This window comes from Carassius auratus, unplaced genomic scaffold (genome assembly GCF_003368295.1).
Source record: "Carassius auratus strain Wakin unplaced genomic scaffold, ASM336829v1 scaf_tig00217198, whole genome shotgun sequence".
Taxonomy (NCBI): Eukaryota; Metazoa; Chordata; class Actinopteri; order Cypriniformes; family Cyprinidae; genus Carassius; species Carassius auratus.
In genome coordinates, this window is record NW_020528938.1 from 37,295 (window position 1) to 57,148 (window position 19,854).

Below are 19,854 nucleotides of genomic sequence, written 5' to 3' on the forward strand. Positions count from 1 at the left end.
TTAAAAAATAATTCAATAAAAGGGTGTCCTTAATTGTGGCCAATGTGTATTAGAGAAAAACATTTATTTCATAATGATTGTAATAATAAAAACTTCCTAATTATCGGGAAGGAGGCGTGAACCGGCAGACAATCAAATAAGGACTTTAATAATTCAAAATAAACACAAAACAGCGCATCAGCCCCTCACGGACGGCTGATGTGCACAAATAAAAAGCAAACATAAAATAAAGCCCAGGCCTGGTCCTCTCTCGTCCTTCACTGTCGTAGCTCCAGTTTTATATCCTACCATCTCCTACGTTGGACTCGAGGTTGGTCGCAGGTGTAGCTCATCTCCAATCACTCCACCCAACTCGTCACAATGATATTTCATAAAGATCGTTTTTTTTTTACAGGAAGGAGCTCAGTTGAGCAGACACAACTTTTACATTTTTTTTAGACATAAATGGAAGATTTGAAAAGGGCCTATAATTTGCCAGTTCATATCTAGTTGTGGTTTCTTAATAAGAGGCTTAATAACCACCAACCTGAATGGTTTTGGGATGTGACCTAAAGAAAACGACGAGTTAATAATATTGAGAAGCAGTTCTTCGGCTACAGGTAACAACTCTTTCGGTAATTTAGTGGGTACAGGATCTGATAAACATGTTTGGGTGCGATGGATGAAACTGAAGTGTTAGATGCTGTAGAATCTACATTCGCTATTTTATTTCTAATTTTATCAATTTTATCAGTAAGAAATTCATAAAGTCATTACTATTTAACGTTGGTGGAATATTTGAATCAGGTGGCATCTGGTAATTTGTTAATTTAGCCACTGTGCTAAATAAAAACCTTGGATTGTTTTGGTTATTTTCAATGAGTTTGTGTATATGCTCTGCCCTAGCAGTTTTTAGAGCCTGTCTATAGCTGGACATACTGTTTTTCCATGCAATTCTCAAAACTTCCAAGTTAGTTTTTCTCCATTTGCGTTCAAGACTACGAGTTTCTTTCTTGAGAGAGTGATTATTACTGTTATACCATGGCACAGTACGTTTTTCTCTAACCTTTTTCAATTTAATGGGGGCAACAAATAGTGCCCATGTTGCCAGTCATTTGATCTAATTCATGTGTATTTTTGGGTACACATAGCAGTTGAGATAAATCAGTTTATTTGCGAATCTCTTTGGTGGCTGGAACAATAGTTCTGCCCAGACGGTAATGCTGAGCCATATAATTAATATCAGTGATACACAGATGACAGTGTAACATTAAGTAAAAGTATTTTGAATGAGTTAAAATCTGTATCCTGTTTTTCGGGTAACATATCACTATATAATGTTGCAACACCTCCCCCACGATCAGTTGTCACAGTGTCTGGTTTGTGTTCCCTGGGTAACCACTAGATGTCCTCATTGCACTCAGCTGTTCCTGTTCATTAATCATTGCACACAGCCAATTCCCCATTAGCATCTTCATTTCCCTGTGTATATATACCCTGTCTGTTTTAGGCCCCGTCCACACGGAGACGGAGTTTACCCCAATCCGATCTTTTTTTTTCCTTGTCTCAAGAAATATCCGCGTCCACACGAAACCGCATAATGATGTAGTATACATGCCAGACCAGTATGTGGCGCTGTAATTCTGCTACAGAGATACACTAAAAACAGAGAAGAAGACTTGGACTATGCTCATAAACCTTGCGCGTGGTACACAAACGAACATGGAACATACATTTATTAATCTGTGTTAATGTTAGTTAATAAAAAAGACAATCGTTCAGTGTTTGTTCATGTTTTTGTTGCTGTTACGTGACGTAGAGGTCTCTGACTAGGGGGGAGACGTGGGCTGATGACGTCATCGTTTCAGAAAATATACGGATTAGCCATCCAGACGAAAACGCAAAGACGGCATTTTCAAATTTATCCACTCTGGGACCCGGTTTCAAAAAATAACGGTTTCACCTTACGAAAAGGCCGGATCCGTATGGACGAAACGCCTATCCGATAAAAAATTTGTGCGTATTCACAGAAACTCGTCTCCGTGTGGACGGGGCCTTAGTATGTGTTACGGAATCCTTGTAGTTATCACACCACTTCAAAGTCCTGTTCTTGTCTGTTTGTGTTGTGCCTGTTGATTTTTGATTGCCACCTTGATTTTGACCCCTGCCTGGACTGGATTGATGTAATGGTTTTCCCTTATTAAAAGAAACACTTACTGCTATTGGATCTACCTGTCCTCTGTTCTTGTGTGGGTATTGTGACATCAGTCTGACGGGGGGGCTCATGCTTATAACAGTAGTTTAGTTACAGTCAAGCAAGAGTACATTAAAACTATTATCTGTGATCATTTCATTTACAAACCCGATTCCAAAAAAGTTGTACAAACTGTGAGTAAAAACGGAATGGAATAATTTACAAATATATAAAAATTGATATTTTATTCACAATAAAATATAGATAACATATCAAATGTTGAAAGTGAGACATTTTGAAATGTCATGTCAAATATTGGCATGACAATATCAAGTCAATCTTTCGTTCATTATCGCGTATGACAGAAACGGTTCTTGACTCATGAACGAGTCAATCTTTTGTTCGTAATCTGGCTCGGCTCTGTGTTCATCTTCAGTTCTCTCTTCACAGCAGTTCAGTCAGTGTACTGTTTGAGTGCATGCAGGAGTGTCAGCCACATTAAAAAAGTTAACAGCTTAAGTCATTTGTGGATTAATGCGTATTGGAGACGAGAACCATTTCAAACGATTCAATTCGATTTGGTGAACTGGTTCAAAAAGATCCGGTTACATCGAATGATTCGTTCATGAACCGGATATCACAAACTGCAGTGTTTTGAACTCTCTCTCACAACAGACACGGAAGAGAACACAATGCTGAATTAAGTCGTAGTTTTTGCTATTTTTGGACAAAAATGTATTTTCGATGCTTCAAAATATTCTAACTGACCCTCTGATGTCACATGGACTACTTTGATGATGTTTTTCTTACCTTTCTGGACATGGACAGTAGACCGTACACACAGTTTCAATGGAGGGACTGAGAGCTCTCGGACTAAATCTAAAATATCTTAAGAATGCTCTTCCTGAACACTTGAGGGCTCCACAAACGACAAATGGTTTTAAAAAGGACTTAAAAACGTATCTTTTTAAAAAGTTTTTCAATGTTTAAAACTTTTTTTCATGTTTAATTTTGTTAGTTTTAGTTGGCAGTTGTTTTTTAACTTAATTTTTAGATTGTGTTTTTTTTTCTGCTTTTATTGTAGCACTTTGAGATTTTCTTTAAAATGTAAAGTGCTTTATAAATAAAATGTATTATTATTATTATTATTAAACTGTGTTCCGAAGATAAACGGAGGTCTTACATGTTTGGAACAACTTGAGGGCGAGTTATTAATGACATAATTTTGATTATTGGGTGAACTAACCCTTTAAGTGTTTCCCATGTGAGGGAATTTTTTGTTGTACGTTGCCATGATGTTCACGTGCACACAAAACTACGACGGTACCTCAGCGTTTCACAGACTGGTTACATGAAGCTCTTTCCATAAAATCCATGCAAAAGTTATTATCAGACCATTTTAAAATACAGTATAGGATGTACAGAATATTCTTTATTTTTGTGCTAAACAGAAATATGATGAATAGAATATCAGACCTCTGTCATATGGCCAAAAATAAATGCAAAAAAAAAAAAAAAACTTTTTGCATAGTTGTGTTTGACACATGAAAACTGTACCAATGTATTTTACAAGGTAACACAATGTAACCTTGCTCTCACTCGAAATGTGTCCCCATATTAAGTCCTTTAATTTGAGTTGATCATAGTTGATCATAACTAGAGAAGGAATGACATGAAAATTTAATTTCATGATTACAGTGACCAAAATGATCACGGTTATCACAGAATCCTGTTCAAAAAGTCCTAATGCTTTTTTACGTAGAAAACCAGCAAATAACAAATAAAATTAGGATCAATATGTACTTTTTGTTTACATAAATATTCAAATAATAAAATAAAAAATGATGGCCAAATTTAAAAGGAGTGTCTTGCAGGATTTTATCTACAATGCACAACTTCAAGAGTTTTCACAAAACAGGTTTTATAAAAAGATAAAACTCACATATTTAAGCCTCCTAAATCATTTTTATAAAATCCAAAACAGTTTTTACAACATTTACAATCCCGTTGTGTCTGTCATTGCTATGCTTTACAGGGTTATGGCTTATCTAAATGAGATGTAAATGAGCCCTATTGTCACTCCCAGCAATGAGAACAGGTGAAACTGCACAATCTTTAGAGGCCATTTTCTCCCTATTGAGCTTTTTTGAGTGCCTACCTTCAAATGGCCAAATATTATCAGATTTCCATGTGTTACACATCGTTGGAAAGCTTGGAGACTACAATTTCAGAATCTGTTAATAACTCAAAATGCCCCAGAACTGACTTGTGTCCCGACTTTCCGTGATTGGTCACAGTTTCAATTGTGTTTTCCACATGTGGGTGCATAAAGTAATAAAGGGTGACATAATTTAAATGCAATTGCAATGTTACATTTCAAATAAAATTTGCTTTTGAAAAAAGTCCTGAATATTCTTCCATGTTGTACAGTGTACCATGTAATATTTTATGATTAATATTAAAAAATGTTCTTAAGCTTGCTTGTATGTCATAGCATCTGTAAGCACATGCTGCTGCTGACATCTAGTGTTTAGAAATATTATCATTACAAACGACATTATATGTGAATTAATTGCAAAAATGTTCAGCAGTCCTCTGACACTTCATGAAGTTACATGAGGATTCACCTTTTTAAATTGCAATTTTTTATTATTTTTGTTGATTCTTTTAAAAATTGTCTTAATACTAATAACTTCACAATAGCTGAAAAAAAAAATGTAATTATGTAAATTAAAATAGTAAACTGCAGTAAAAAATAATGTTCAAATGAAAACATTAACATTTTACAAATAATATTTAAGTGATATTTAAGTATTGCATAAAATATGAATTAAAAATGTTGACGAGTCGGCTGCCTCCCTCCTAATTGTCATCGTCACCCTGTGCTTTAAACGCCGCCCTTCACCAGGGCTGCGTTCAGCCCCGACAAAACGTTGCACAACGTTTTTTAAACAGAAACTGTGATGCGTTGAACACACTGTTCTGATGACGCAAGAGTTGCAACTATGGCAGCTGAGAAGGCCATTCTTTGTGTTCTTTGTGAAGAATTTTCGGAGCCTGATGAAGTCGGTATAAATATGTGTTTAATGCTACAAAATATGCCCGATGTTACAGTTACTGCACTAGCCTGTCCCAAAGGGATTGCTGAAGCTGAAATGGAAGCACACTAATTCAACCTAATTCAGACTAAAACACATATGTTTAGCTTCACATACTGACTTTATTTGTAGTTCGTACGGTTTTAATACCCTGCATTTTCTTATTTTTATGAAAAGCACTTAATTACCATTGTTTATTTCTATACCAAATGTCATACACTTACAATGAAGCTAAAAATATAAACAACTACATCATTATGTTGATATCCTATATTTTTTAAATAAAACTTATGACAAACATGTCTTCTAATATCCTCAGTTGTTGCTTATACCAAGCTGCAACGAACACATTTGTACATTATTTTCCTTGAAGCCATTGTGCGAGTTCACTTTAATACCACATGCTTTATATACATGTTGCTGCTGATTGGACTGCAGTTCTGACACACCCACTAAACAAGAGAAAACGCATCTCAAACCCCGGTGCACACCGTTTCCAGGAAACATGACGTTCAACACGGAAACCGTAGCAAAACGTTGCGCACCGTTTTGAACTTGAACATGCCCCAGGCTCCAGACAGGAGTGGGTGTGTGTGTGTGTGTGTGAGAGAGAGAGGAGGGGCGCTGGATGAGCCAGGGCTGGCGGCGTGTCATGATGGGGCACACCTGATACAAATGGAGCCTCATTACTGCCGCCGTTTAAATGCTGATTGCTCCTCGGGAGACTGGTCTCTTCCCCGTTGGTCCAAGAAGGGTGTGTAGAGGGACTCCTGCACTGCCAGAGATGTGAGCTTTCGGACCCTAGGTCCAGACGAGAATCGCACCCACAGCTGTCGGGCCAGGATGCTGGGATGTCTAGTGTCTTCAAGCACCACGGCCAGCGAGAAGGATGCAGCCGCTGGAAGAAGCCGCCGGACTCCACCCCTTATCTGGACCCTTCCTTCCTGAACACTACCTGCCCTTCACATACCCCACAGCACGATGACGACACCAGGTCCCCTGTTTGTTTTAGACCATTTCCCCTTAAGACACTTTTATATATGTTTTTGGTTGTTTTACTGTTAATAAAAGCCTCTCTGAAGCCTGATGCCACCCCCACTGTGTCTGTTGTATGCTCCTCCCACCACAAAATATATAAATTTCACTTATATAACATTGCCCCCACATTGTCAGGTACTGGTACATTATACAATACAAATGGCTTGAAAGCGGCAATCAGGAATCAGTAGTATAAATTTTCACATACAACTTTATTGTGATCAGTTTGAGTAATGGAGAAAATTCCAGCATGTAAATAAATATCAAAGCTGTTCAGAAGAGAGTTTAGCTTCCCTCAACATCATCATCATCATCATCTCTCTTTTCACATCAGAAATCCCTCGTTCTGTCAGAGCACAGTGAAGCTGAAATGAGCAGATATCTTAAAACTACTATCAATGTGATTGAGTTCATATTTCTGTACGTTTCCCTCTCGCACCTGTGACAGGAGCTGGAGGTTCAGACAGACTCAAACTTAAGTTTCATCTTCACAGGAGTCTACTTGGGAAACAGGACCTAAAAGGGCACATGAGCATGAACATACAGAGAAGAGAAAAGAAAATAATAAATGTGAATAATAAAAACATAAAATGCATTAAGTATACAGTATCTGCAGCAGTTTGTTGCCAATAACACTTAAGAGTACATTAAATACAGGTTCACCTACAATAGTCAAACACAAATGTGTTTTATGCAGTAAATTATTGAAAGCTGAGCGCATGCAAGTGTTGAAGTTTCAGATGTTAAATAAATATCCAAATTTCAACTATTGTGAAGGTGTTAATAGCTAAATCTGCTTGTTTGATCACACCTTCTCCATAGACCTCCACCTCGCACAGAGTAAGCGTCCTTGAATCTTCAGGAATGAACAGATTCACGTATCGACCCTCCATATTGTTACATGTGTAAGTGGAGGAAACACCAGCTGGAATGCTAGAAATCACAGCGCATCTAAAGAGATATGGAGAAAACCTCTTTTAGACTTCTAGTCTTTTTTCATATTTCAGGGTTTATTTATGGATTTTAAACTACTGAAAGAGCGTCTCACCTGGGATTGTTGTTGCCGTTGTTCTCCAAAGAGTTTCCGATGCGAATCTCCGCTCCGTTTATTCTGTCTGAACAGCAGCCTAGTAGTATGTTTGTGATGACAACTGTACTTACTCTATACACATAACCCAGATCCACCCTCCACCATGGCTTGTTCTGAGAAGTGGTTGAAGAACACGCTGACCATGAATTTGTGAAACCAGGATTGAAATCAATGGCACGTTCAGCAGACCAGAGGCCATAGGTTGACGACTGTATGGCGGTTCTTCCTGTTGCCAGATTATCTGTAAGAAATGGTTTGTCAGCTTATTTACTTTTGAATATTTTTGAGGAGGTTTTCTTAGGAGTGCATTTCTATCAGATCTGTAAGAACGGGTTGAGTCCTGACAAAGTCATTTTTAAGGAATATCTTTTAACTTCATTGGCTGTATCTGTAGCGCCTCCAAGCAGATATTCCTCACTAGGGGTGTCATACACTTATTATTTTTGAGGGGGGTCACAAGTGATGGGGGGGGGGGTCTTGTCATGTGACACACAACAGCACAACTGCCTTTGTCCCGCAAAGTTAAAATTGGAGGACCAAAATTTCGACTTGGCCTCCTACGGTCTAGTGCGTTAATATGTCCCTAGTCTTCTGTTCAAATAGCCTTTTATTTCAAGCCGGTCCAGTCAGATTAGCTTGGAAAGGGTTTAGACCTGGATTTTAAGCAGCTCTGAATTACCTGTAAAATTCACATAGACTCCCACTTTACAGAAAGTAAGAGTCTTTGAAGGTCCAGGAATATTCACAGTCACATAGCGTCCCTTCATCCCAGGACACGAGAAGCTGTTGGTTTTTCCTGCTGGAATAGAGGAAACTGTAGCACATCTGGAGAGAGAAAAAAAAATTATTCCCTGTGATTTTGTTGCTCATTATTAGTATGACTCCTCACTTGTATTTTCTTCTCTCATCACTGAATGTATTTAATTTGATTAACTCTTTCTTTTACAACACAATGTATATTTTATAATTGGAAACTTCCTCCAACTTATGTAAAATATGTTTTACACTACTTTTGTTATTTATTGGTTTTATCATTAATTGTTAATTATCATTAAGCAGTTAAGCAAATGTGCAATTATTTTTCATGACAGTGAAATGTTCAATTTTAATACTAATATATATAACACCTTGTTTTTTCCGACATCTGTTCATTGTCATGCTGTGTTTTACCAAGAAATCATGTAAAATATCTCCTACAGTGCTGCAAAACTAGTAACTATTACTAGTTCTTATATTAGAGTTGTTTCTGCAGTAATGTGATCACTGGAGGTGAACTGTTTGTGTGACACAAGCAGCCATTTTATAAAGATATAACATCAACTATCTAATCATTAGGTAGATAAACCAGTGTTTCCTCCACCGATCATTGCCATTTAAAATAAATAAATAAATAAAATTCTAATAATTTACCTGATCTTTGAATGTGAGTTCACAGTCATTATTGAATGTGATGGGATAAAAAATTATTAATTATTAATTAATTATATCATTATATAATTATTAATTAATTAATAAAAGTCTTTATGTTGCAATAAAGATAGCCTACAACATGACCAACAAACAGATTACTCTTGTTTAGATTAGATTACTGCTTCTTTTTAGTTAAAAGAGTCTAGTCTGATTCAGGAACAAGTGACTTGTATAAAAAGATAAGAGTGACCAGTTAGAATCAGTAAGACAAATTTTTCACTGAACTGGATTGACATCCCACTCAGTTACTGTAACTTCAAATACCAATCTTTACATAGTCGAAACGCTTGCAGATAGTCAGTATATGAAGCACACACACACACACACACACACACACATATATGTATGCATGAAGATACCAACTGTCCAAAATCTGCAAAAATGTATCAGAGAGACTCACACTGGGTTGCCAAAAACTGAAGAATCGTTTCCAATCCGAATCTCTGCCCCGTTTATCCAGATTTCACAGTTCACTCCTGGACAGATTCTGTTAGTGATGGTCACTCTGTTCACAGTGTACGTCTTCTTCAGATCCAGCTTCCACCATGGGTCACTTTCTGTGTCTGTACGAGAACAGTTGGAGCTCGACCCATCCACAGCGTTTTGGGCGTTCCAGTCACGATTGAAGTCGTCAAATGTTGTCGACTGATTTGCTGTTCCCCATCTTGCTATGTTCACTGCAATACGTTCAAGAGAAAAACGTACTTACTATTACAATTCTTCATTACAATCATGTATAGCCCTGCTTGGCTACTTAAGTTCATTGGTTTTCATCATGTGTCTGAAAATAATTTCCAGCAGCTCAAACTCTCTTACAAAAGATGTAGTAGTTTTTCATTCACAAAATCTCACCTTCTGTTTCTGCTTTCATCTGAACTGAGAAAAAGCCTTGGAATGAGAAACAGAATGATGTTCATTATTTAGCAACTTAAATGGATTGTTCTTATAAGCATACGCCTATATTTTGTTTGATTTTTTTATTTACACACACACACACACACATACATACATATATATATATATATATATATATATATATATATATATATATATATATATATATATATATATATATATATTCTATTTGGGTAAAACTTCAATCTTAAAAATCATGTATTAGTGTCCTATATATTTTAGCTTTTTAGTAAAATGATTTTGTTTCAGGGTGTTTAGATAACATGAACAAAACATTCAAGTATCATTTAAGCCGAGTTCAGACGGCATGATTTAAGCCCATTTTTTTGGCTCGCCGACAGGTTTTGAGAAATCGCCGACAAATGCCCGAAATCACAGGCAAATGCGAGTGACAATCACGCAGTGTGAATGAGCAAAGACGTGATCTGAGAGAATCGCCGACGAGTCGCTGATGGCCGTGAGATATTTGGCGTGCTAAATATCTGGAGCTGTCGGCGATTCAAAATCATGCTGTGTGAAAAGTGTTCTGACTGAAAACTACATCGACGATGAGCGATAGCAAATGAGAGAGCAAGATACAGAGCAGCGGGGAGTTCAGCGAGGAGTTACAAACCACAATATCAGCAAGCATGGCTTAATTTCAGAAAAATGCTTTCTTTTTGGTCTGCTTGGACCCATGAAATGGAAGATAAATTAGTATAAATTTAGCAGGAGCACCCGTGTCTGTTTGACGTTTCATCTGAGCTATCCCAGTCTCACGTGAAAGCTCCGGTCTTGCACGCCTGATATCGTGTTGTTTCCTTGCCACATCTCACGGGTGTTTGGTTGTGAAACATAGTTTGTGTGCCAGACAGAGTTGCTGGTGATTCTTCCTATTATAAAGTCATGCATGCAGTGTAAAGCCTTCTGTCGCCGATCCATCGTGTAGTGTGAACACAGCAGTGACTGAATGCTGGCCAAGATAGTCATGCAGTGTGAAAAGAACAGTGACCCGACTACTTTGAAAATCGTGCAGTCTGAACTCGTCTTTAGGGTCTGTGTTTATTAAGTGTTTCTCTGTCTGAAAGATGAAAATAGACTGTAGCTCATTAAGATATGAGATATGATTGTATGTTTTACTTACCCAGTAAAGACAACAGACTCTTGTAGAAAACTCTCATGTTCAATTCAGGTGATCTGTGATTCTTTCTGCTTTTGTTTGAGGAGCTTTGAACAAATGTTGTTCCTGGGAGAAATATATTAGCTAAGTTACATCAGAGTCACATGAACCAAGTTCTCCTCCCACTTTTATTTCTTTCAAATTTGTTTACACACACACACACACACACACAAATAAATAAAATATTAGTTATCTTAAACCTATTTTAGCAACAAAACAAGTGAACACCTTTTCTGAAAATAGTAATAATTTGTAACTTCAGTGATTTATGATATCAAAATGTCAGTGCTATTAAAATGGTACATTATCTCTTTGGTGGACACTGTTATGTAAAGCAAGTCAAACAATTAATTTAATGTTGACATGCTTACATTGAATATTACGTGCTACCACAATGGGGGCCGTGATTTTGCCAAGTAAGACATGTTCCTGCATCAACATCTTTTGATGATCCCAGCTCAACATTATTGTCCAAAAATATAAACTTCACCCCAATCCCTGCATCTAAACCTAACCCTACCCATAATTTATTCCTAAAATCAGTGGGAAATGATAGCTGAATAACAAGAGTGTACAAGCACCTAACCCTGATTCTGAGCCTAAAACATATATTTCTTGAAAAGTTATATCTCAATTCTGATTGGTTGATTGGAATGCTGTTCCAGGATCAACAAGGATATTGATCCAGGAACGTGTTGTACTTGAACAACATTGCTCACCAAACTGGATTAGTTTGTCAGCTCTTTTGAAAGAAAATTGAGGGACAATATTCCTGAACTACATTAAGATTTGTTTTCACTTTTGTATTCAAATTCGGTAGTAGCAAATTTTAATGTTGTTTCCATCTTGTGTGTTGCACCAGCCATTTTTTTATTTGTCTTTTCTTTCCCATCTTACATACTTCTCAATATCAATACACATTTGCATTTTGATGTTTTATGCATGGAAGCTGCCTGTCAGTGCCACCTGAAAGCACACAAACACAATCTGTTTCTAGATGATCCAAACTATCTTTAAAATGTGAATATTCACAATAGGAGTTCATATAGCAGAGAGCAGTAAATCTTTGCCACTCTTTGTCATTTGCATCTCCATCTACTGCTGTTCACTTCTTAGAATGTCAGTTGCTTTTCATATTCACAGCTTTCATCAAGTCATTTGCTTAGGAAGCATGTTTCAAAAGCCATGAATGTAAATCTAAATGTAAATGTGAATGATCCGAAAGTGTTTATTCAGCAGAGCACGAACATATGAGGAAGCACACTATGACTGCATCTGTACTGGTGTCTTGAGGTTTGAAAGCAGCCAGGACATCATTGTGTCATAATGTACATTTTTCACGTACAAACTTCACCTACATTAATCTGCCACAAATCTTACTCTCTTACAAATGTCTGCTTAGCGTGGTTACATAATTAAGAACCACACATAGGACTTAACAAAAATAGAAAAATAATATTAAAAACAACAATATAATATAAATGACTAATCAATAAATGTATCAATAAAATAGGTATGATGATGATGATTATTATTATTATAAGTGATCATTTAGTAATAGTTTGGGTGATCAGGCCATACTCTCTTGTTCAAAAGAACATGTTGCTTCTATCACACACATTTCCATGCTGGTACATGGTGTCTCTGACTGTAATCTGACAAGCTCATCAACACTCGTATGGCAATGAACAAGAATAAGATGATAAACATTAATTGAACTAAAGCTTTTAAATAATTCCAAAGTGGCCCCAATACTGATCAAAATTATGTGTCCCATTCAGAAGTTAAAAGAACATAATCCTCAATCAAGTTTAGATACTTGTTCATGTAAAACTTTTTAAATTATTTAAAAAAGTAAATTAATTTACTTTTTAAATTAGCTAAATTATACACTGCATTTCCAGTATTATCTGAAAGGTAAGCAAAACATTCAAATGCAATCACTTGGCATGCTTCACAAACATATTCTTTATCATTTCATTGCTTTTACCTTTTCTAACTTCAACACTTTTGGCCATTTGTCATCTTTAGCATCTCTTGGCCTCTCAGGAACATGGTTTCCGTGCCCTAGTATTTACTTAAGTTATCTGACAGGTTTATAAATTTTCCTAGGCTATGACAACAGCTTTAACAGAGTTGGCTAGCTGGGTGCGAAATACGTCATGCCTTCCATTGTTTTCCCTGTTTGCTATATCAAAATACAGTCACCAAAGTGTTGTGGGTAATGACTCAGAAGGTAACTGAAACAATGCAGTTTAACTCAAGGCAATCATCGGGGTCCAAACATAATGGTTTGTGTAGATAATGCAGTTACAGAATGGATGTGTCTCTTTTCAAACAAAGTATGAGTCCTTATGTGAGTACTATTATATGCACAATATTAAAATAGATAACTATAACCTTTTACGTTCATCGAGACTTACCCATCTGGTGCTGCGAGTATTGAGCTCCCGGCTAGACAACCTTACATCTTTTATTTTATGGCCAGCAAGGCTTACTCGTTCGCTGACGTGTGCTCCCATCATACACCAGCGAGAGCCTCCCAGCTACAACCTTAACTTCCCCTTTTACGGTTGTCAAGACTTACCTATCTGGTGCCACAAGTATTGAGCTCTCCCCAGATGCCAGCGAGAGCCTCCCGGCTAGAAAACGTTACCTTTTCATATTTTATGTCCAGAAGTCTTGCCGTGTAATGCCGTGGGCTCCCACCAAACATCGGCGAGAACCTCCCAGTCAGTCAACCTCAACTTTCCTCTTTTATGGTCGCCGAGACTTAACCCATCTGATGCCACGAGTATTGAGCTCCCATCAGATGCCTGGAGAGAGCCTCCCGGCCAGACATCTTTACCTTACTGCTCTACAGCCAGCAAAGCTTACCCGTTCGATGCGTGTGCTCCAATCGGATGCCGGTGGGGAGCCTCCAGGCTAGATAACCTTACCTTTTCCTTTCTACGGCCAGTGAGACTTACCATTTGTTGCGTGTGCTCGTATCGCATGCCGGCGATAGCCCCTCCGACCACACAACTTTACCTTTCCTTCTACGGCCGGAGAGGTTTACCCATTCGATGCCATGAGTAGGAATCTCCCATCGGATGTCGGTGAGAACCTCCTGGCCAGACAACCTTACTTTTCCAACCTATGATCAGAGAGGCTTACCCGTTCGTTTGCATGTGCTCCTGTCGGACATCGGCGAGAGCCTCTTGGCCAGACAACCTTACTTTTCTAATCTATGGTCGGCGAGACTTAGCCGTCATATATTTCATCAGACACTAAAAAAAAACACAAACACATTTGAGCAACTTATAAGAAGACAGAGTCATCCAGGCTGTCAAAAATAAGGACTGCTTCTCATTTGAGTAAATCTCAACTTTTACTTATACACCCGTTAATGTAGTTAAAGCATGTTGTCAGTAACTCACTGTTCTTTATTACTAATTAATATCTATTACATTGGTGCATTGCAGAACCCTGTTCCCACTTGTTACATGTAAATTATCATAATTAATAAGAGTTCTTCTTTAAGGCTTTACATTTGAACTGTACACCTGCTATGCAACAACAGTATAACAATTAAATTCTCTCTTAATCTTCCGATTAAAAATGTTTGGGATGAAGCAGTACATTGTCTAATCAGAGCTTCTGACAGCAGCTGGAGGAAACTGTGGTTGATGTCCCTCAGTGTTGTCAATGTGGATCAAAGCTGCTCATGAAATAAAGCTAAAATCTTGTTTTTAAAGAATTAAAAAACTAGAACTTTACCATCAGTGCGCGTTTTCATGCGCCTTTTCCCAGGGGGTTTCGTGATGGACCTCTTCTGTGTGCCTCCATCCTCTCCATCCTCTTCTGCGCTGTCATATATTTCATCAGACACTAAAAAAAATAAACAAAAAAATAAATACAAATCTGAGCTACTTCTATGAACAGGAGAGCACATAACTTTTTTGGTCTTGTTCTCAGGGGTGAACCTGGGGTTGTTGTTTGGTCCTCACCTTATTTTTTTTAAATAATTTTTTTCCATGGTCAATAAAAGCATACATGAATAATACTTTAATTTAAATAAAAAAAAATGGATAAAACCAGTACAACAAAATGTTTTTCTAAGCTCCCTAGTATGTACAGGGTTCTATCAGCAAGTCTAATTTAATGCTTTTTAATGCCATGTCTATCGTCAAATTGTCAATTTATTTGCAAATAGAGTAAACTACAGTTTATAATGCATAAAGTGGGTAGCCCAAGAGGAAAAGTAAATACCCCGGTATTTAAACCAAATGAAATTACAGCTTTTTAAGCACTGCTGTTCTGATGCACTGCAGACCGCCGTCAAATGACGTTGCAGCCCCTCGCCTTCTGGATACAGAACCGATCTGACACACCAGGCTACAAAGCCTTGAACAGCTCAGGAAGAGCATGCGCAGAATGTACTAGTTTGTGTGATAAAAGCCAGTGATAAATACTAAAACTATCCTTTATTCACGAGCAGAAGGACAGAAAAAAAAACTGTTTAGTATGAGATTGCATAATATTAGAAAGAATGATAAAATAAATAAATATTTTAATGAAAAACATTCGTACGGAATGTTACTTTGAAAACCTGGATGTTTACCAAGGCCAGTTCCTGTTTGGTGCGATCTGAGCTGTGTGGATTGATCTGAACCATGGATGGAAAAACTAAAACTCCCTTTACCATCAGTGCACTTCTGTATGCGCCTTTTCCCAGAGGGTTTAGAGATGGACTTCTGCCGCACAACGGTGTCCTCTCTGTCGTCCTCTGCACCGTCATCCATTTCCTGAGACACTATAAACACATAAATACATTAGAGCTGCTTATATGAAGACAGAGTCTTTTACTAAACAGAAGAAAACCTTAGATTAAAAGTGTTTGTGTGATGTGTTGTTATTATTGATTAACAGGTTCCAGCAAATAAATTAATTTTTTAGTAAATTAAAATAGTATTGGACATAGATGCTGTTACTTACTGATGTTGGGTTCCTCTTGCATTCCTGATTGTAATTCCGTTTGATCTGTAAAAAAAAAAAAAAGGAAAGTTAGGGGTCCTATTATGGGTACCAACATCTGTTTAAAGGGGTCTTGAACTGAGAAATTGAATTTTCCTTGAGCTTTTGACATATAAGAGGTCATCATACTTTAAGAATATCCTTTAAGTTTTAGAGCTGAAAATTTCCTTGTAAGTCCAATAAAAGCTTTTATTGACACCAGACCCAGAAAACGACAGGATTTTCAAAGTGGGGATCTATGACATCAAAGGGCAGCAAGCTCCGCCTCTGCAGAAGAAGATCAACGCCTACTTCATCCTCTCTGTCGGTTTAGCCCCGCCCATCAAATTGCACATGACATGCATAGTAACGTAGGCCTATGTGGTGCTAAACCAGATCGAGCTACCAAGCAATAAACATGCCGTTGAGGATTACAAAATATTGTGCAGTGTCTGGACTCAACAATAAAGCAGCAACATGTCAGTAACTGTGTTAATTCTAATGCCTGATATGATATTAATGATTTATGTACAGTCAGATGATCTTTCTCTGTGTGTCAGTAAATCAAACCAGTTACTAAACTTTAACTTGCGTGGTTTGCAGTGTTATCCGAGAGGCTTCTCCTTCGCGCTTTTTATTGAAGACGATGACTTGAGCCAGAAGACTCTCACTTAGTCTTTTGTATGCTGTAACAGTTACATTCTGTCTCAAGTCATTTTTTGCCTCATCTTCAATTTTCCTCAGATAGTTCTGCAATGTAACGATATCTTTGGTTAAAGGAACACTATCATCATTGTTCCATTTTTTTTGTTCCATGGAGCTGTGAGCATTGGTTGACACATAATCTGATCACATTTTGTCAAGAAGCTCCTTAAACTTCTTTGTTTTCTTCTCAGAAATTATAACTGACACCATGAGACAATGTCCAATCCAAGCCTCGGTTGCTGCTTTGAGTGAGAAGCCAATTTTCACAGCCGTTGATGGCTTTCCATATTCGGTCTTCTCTGAATTGTAGTTTGACACTTTTCTTGCCGCATCAATTGCCAGGTTAAATTTGGTTGGATCACACAAGTCTTTGAGCCCTTTAATCTTTTGTCAATTTCCTTAGCTGCCAATACAAAGCGACCTAGTTCTCGCATTTTCTGTGCTATGTAACGATGCTGAGACTTTTCACGTCCTTTTCGAGCATATAATGCTTCCCCATATTTACATATAATCTGACCGCTTCGGACTTGAGCAGTGACCCTATCTTGCAGCATATTGTGAATGATATTTTGGACTCCTTGTGATGATTTTTCAATTGGAAGTAGTGTGGAAGATACTGTTTGGAGCCTTTGTCTTTGTGTTCCCACATCAGATCCCTCCTTTTTGTCTCTACAAGTCTTGTTATGTCTCCACAGGTCCCTTCTTTTAAACATTCCAAAGCAGTGCTGACAAGGTAAGTAGTCATTAACTGATGAATTTGCAGAGGGCTGTTTCCATGTGACAATCTCCCCATTACCCTTCTTAAGAACTTCCACGTTATGAAGCCAGTCACCCTTATTTCTTAGTGATTCTAGACGTTTCTTTCTTTCTTTGGACCCCACAGGGAAGCTGAAAGCATGGGCAACATCTGTTTCGTCCATATGTTTCATCTGCAAATGGCGAGCAATTTTTAAATTTGACTTTTCGCAGTACACTCAGAAATGGGCCTTGTCCCAGACTCTTTTGCCCTCTCTTTTTTGGCAGCTTTTTACGCTTATTTCCATACTCTTCTTGTTTCTTTTAAAAAGTTTTTCCTTTTTTGAATATGATTTCAGTTGTTGACTGACTGGTTGTAATGATCTGTGTGTGGACTCACGTGAAAGCCCTGAGCAGATTGAGACATTACTGCAGGATGAAGAGGAGCTTGGACTCCCTGGAGGAGGGTGGTATTCGTCATCTTCATCGTTGCAGCTTGACATCTCAGAATCCTCTTGCTCCTTTGACAAAGGTGAGCTGACTGCAGTGGAGTCTGGTTCATCGACCGCCTCAGAGGGCTTCATCTACAACAACATATAATTTATTACATTTTATAAAAACTGACCTGTGCATAAGAAAGCACAGTGAAAACAATGTCCTTTCAGATTTAATTCAAGGTTCAAGCAGGTATAAGCAAGTCCAGTTATTAAGTCTAAATAACCTGTTATTAGACTTTAGGACCAACAATCCTTTCTAATTTTCACACAAGATCTCATAACATCATATAAAAAGCTATGTGACAAATTATCAGTCCCTCCAGGATTTGAAGAGGATTTTCTTTAAAGTTGCATTTATTTTGGTCCATAATTCATAGCTAAAAAGTACCAGAGGCTATAAAAATAGTTATTTGATCTTTTTTCCGTTTTTTTCTACATATAATAAAAAAAAAAAAGCTTAATATAAATAATCGTACAGTGTGCACAATCATGATAATATGAATATGAAACAAAAACAGCAAAACAGGTTCAAAACAGCAGCCTAAAGTCGCTTATGCGCATCCCAGGTGCAGAATGATGTGCTTGAAGCAATAAGATGTTAAATCACTGCTCCTGGTCCTCTCACTTCATCTCTCACTGCTCCTGCTCCTCTCACTGCTCCTCTCACTGCATCTCTCACTGCTCCTGCTCCTCTCACTTAATCTCTCACTTCTCCTGCACCTCTCACTGCTCTTGCACCTCTCAGTGCTCCTGCTCCCCTCACTTCATCTCTCATTTCTCCTGCACCTCTCACTTCATCTCTCACTGCTCCTGCTCCTCTCACTTCATCTCTCACTGCTCCTGCACCTCTCACTTCATCTCTCACTGCTCCTGCTCCTCTCACTGCTCCTCTCACTGCTCTTGCACCTCTCACTGCTCCTGCTCCCCTCACTTCATCTCTCACTTCTCCTGCACCTCTCACTGCTCCTCTCTCTGCTCTTGCACCTCTCACTTCATCTCTCACTGCTCCTGCTCCTCTCACTGCTCCTCTCACTGCTCCTGCTCCTCTCACTTCATCTCTCACTGCTCTTGCACCTCTCACTGCTCCTGCTCCCCTCACTTCATCTCTCACTTCTCCTGCACCTCTCACTGCTCCTCTCACTGCTCCTGCTCCTCGCACTTCATATCTTCATCTCTCACTGCTCCTGCACCTCTTACTGCTCCTGCTCCCCTCACTTCATCTCTCACTTCTCCTGCACCTCTCACTTCATCTCTCACTTCTCCTGCACCTCTCACTGCTCTTGCACCTCTCAGTGCTCCTGCTCCCCTCACTTCATCTCTCACTTCGTCTGCACCTCTCACTTCATCTCTCACTGCTCCTGCACCTCTTACTGCTCCTGCTCCCCTCACTTCATCTCTCACTGCTCCTGCTCCTCTCACTGCTCCTCTCACTGCTCTTGCACCTCTCACTGCTCCTGCTCCTCTCACTTCATCTCACTTCTCCTGCACCTCTCACTGCATCTCTCACTGCTCCTGCTCCTCTCACTTCATCTCTCACTTCTCCTGCACCTCTCACTGCTCTTGCACCTCTCACTGCTCCTGCTCCCATCACTTCATCTCTCACTTCTCCTGCACCTCTCACTTCATCTCTCACTGCTCCTGCTCCTCTCACTTCATCTCTCACTTCTCCTGCACCTCTCACTGCTCCTGCTCCCCTCACTTCATCTCTCACTTCTCCTGCACCTCTCACTGCTCCTGCTCCTCTCACTTCATCTCTCACTTCTCCTGCATCTCTCACTGCTCCTGCTCCTCTCACTGCTCCTGCACCTCTCACTGCATCTCTCACTGCTCTTGGTCCTCTCACTGCTCCTCTCACTGCTCCTGCTCCTCTCACTGCTCCTGCTCCTCTCACTGCTCCTCTCACTGCTCCTGCTCCTCTCACTTCATCTCTCACTTCTCCTGCACCTCTCACTGCTCTTGCACCTCTCACTGCTCCTGCT

The 19,854-nt window shown here is 38.7% G+C and overlaps 1 protein-coding gene across 1 annotated transcript; it reads right to left on the minus strand.

Moving 5' to 3' along the window:
• Positions 1–6,502: 6,502 nt before the first annotated feature.
• Positions 6,503–18,018, minus strand: LOC113100222 (uncharacterized). The gene is made up of 12 exons (XM_026265011.1): positions 17,779–18,018; positions 15,921–15,965; positions 15,628–15,738; positions 14,703–14,813; positions 10,908–11,009; positions 9,722–9,757; positions 9,270–9,546; positions 8,079–8,224; positions 7,358–7,640; positions 7,121–7,260; positions 6,749–6,825; positions 6,503–6,655 (listed from the first exon to the last, which is right to left on the minus strand). The coding sequence occupies exons 1-11, from the start codon at positions 17,960–17,962 to the stop codon at positions 6,785–6,787; spliced, it is 1,476 nt and encodes a 491-aa protein (XP_026120796.1). The 5' UTR covers positions 17,963–18,018; the 3' UTR covers positions 6,503–6,655; positions 6,749–6,784.
• Positions 18,019–19,854: the final 1,836 nt, after the last annotated feature.

Coding starts and splice junctions, on each gene's coding strand:
- LOC113100222 (XM_026265011.1), bottom strand. CDS start 17,962: ATGAAGCCCTCTGAGGCGGTCGATGAACCAGACTCCACTGCAGTCAGC. Junction 15,966..17,778: donor AATCTGCTCAGGGCTTTCAC/GTGAGTCCACAC, acceptor TTTTTTTTACAG/ATCAAACGGAATTACAATCA. Junction 7,261..7,357: donor AACGGCAACAACAATCCCAG/GTGAGACGCTCT, acceptor ATATCTCTTTAG/ATGCGCTGTGATTTCTAGCA.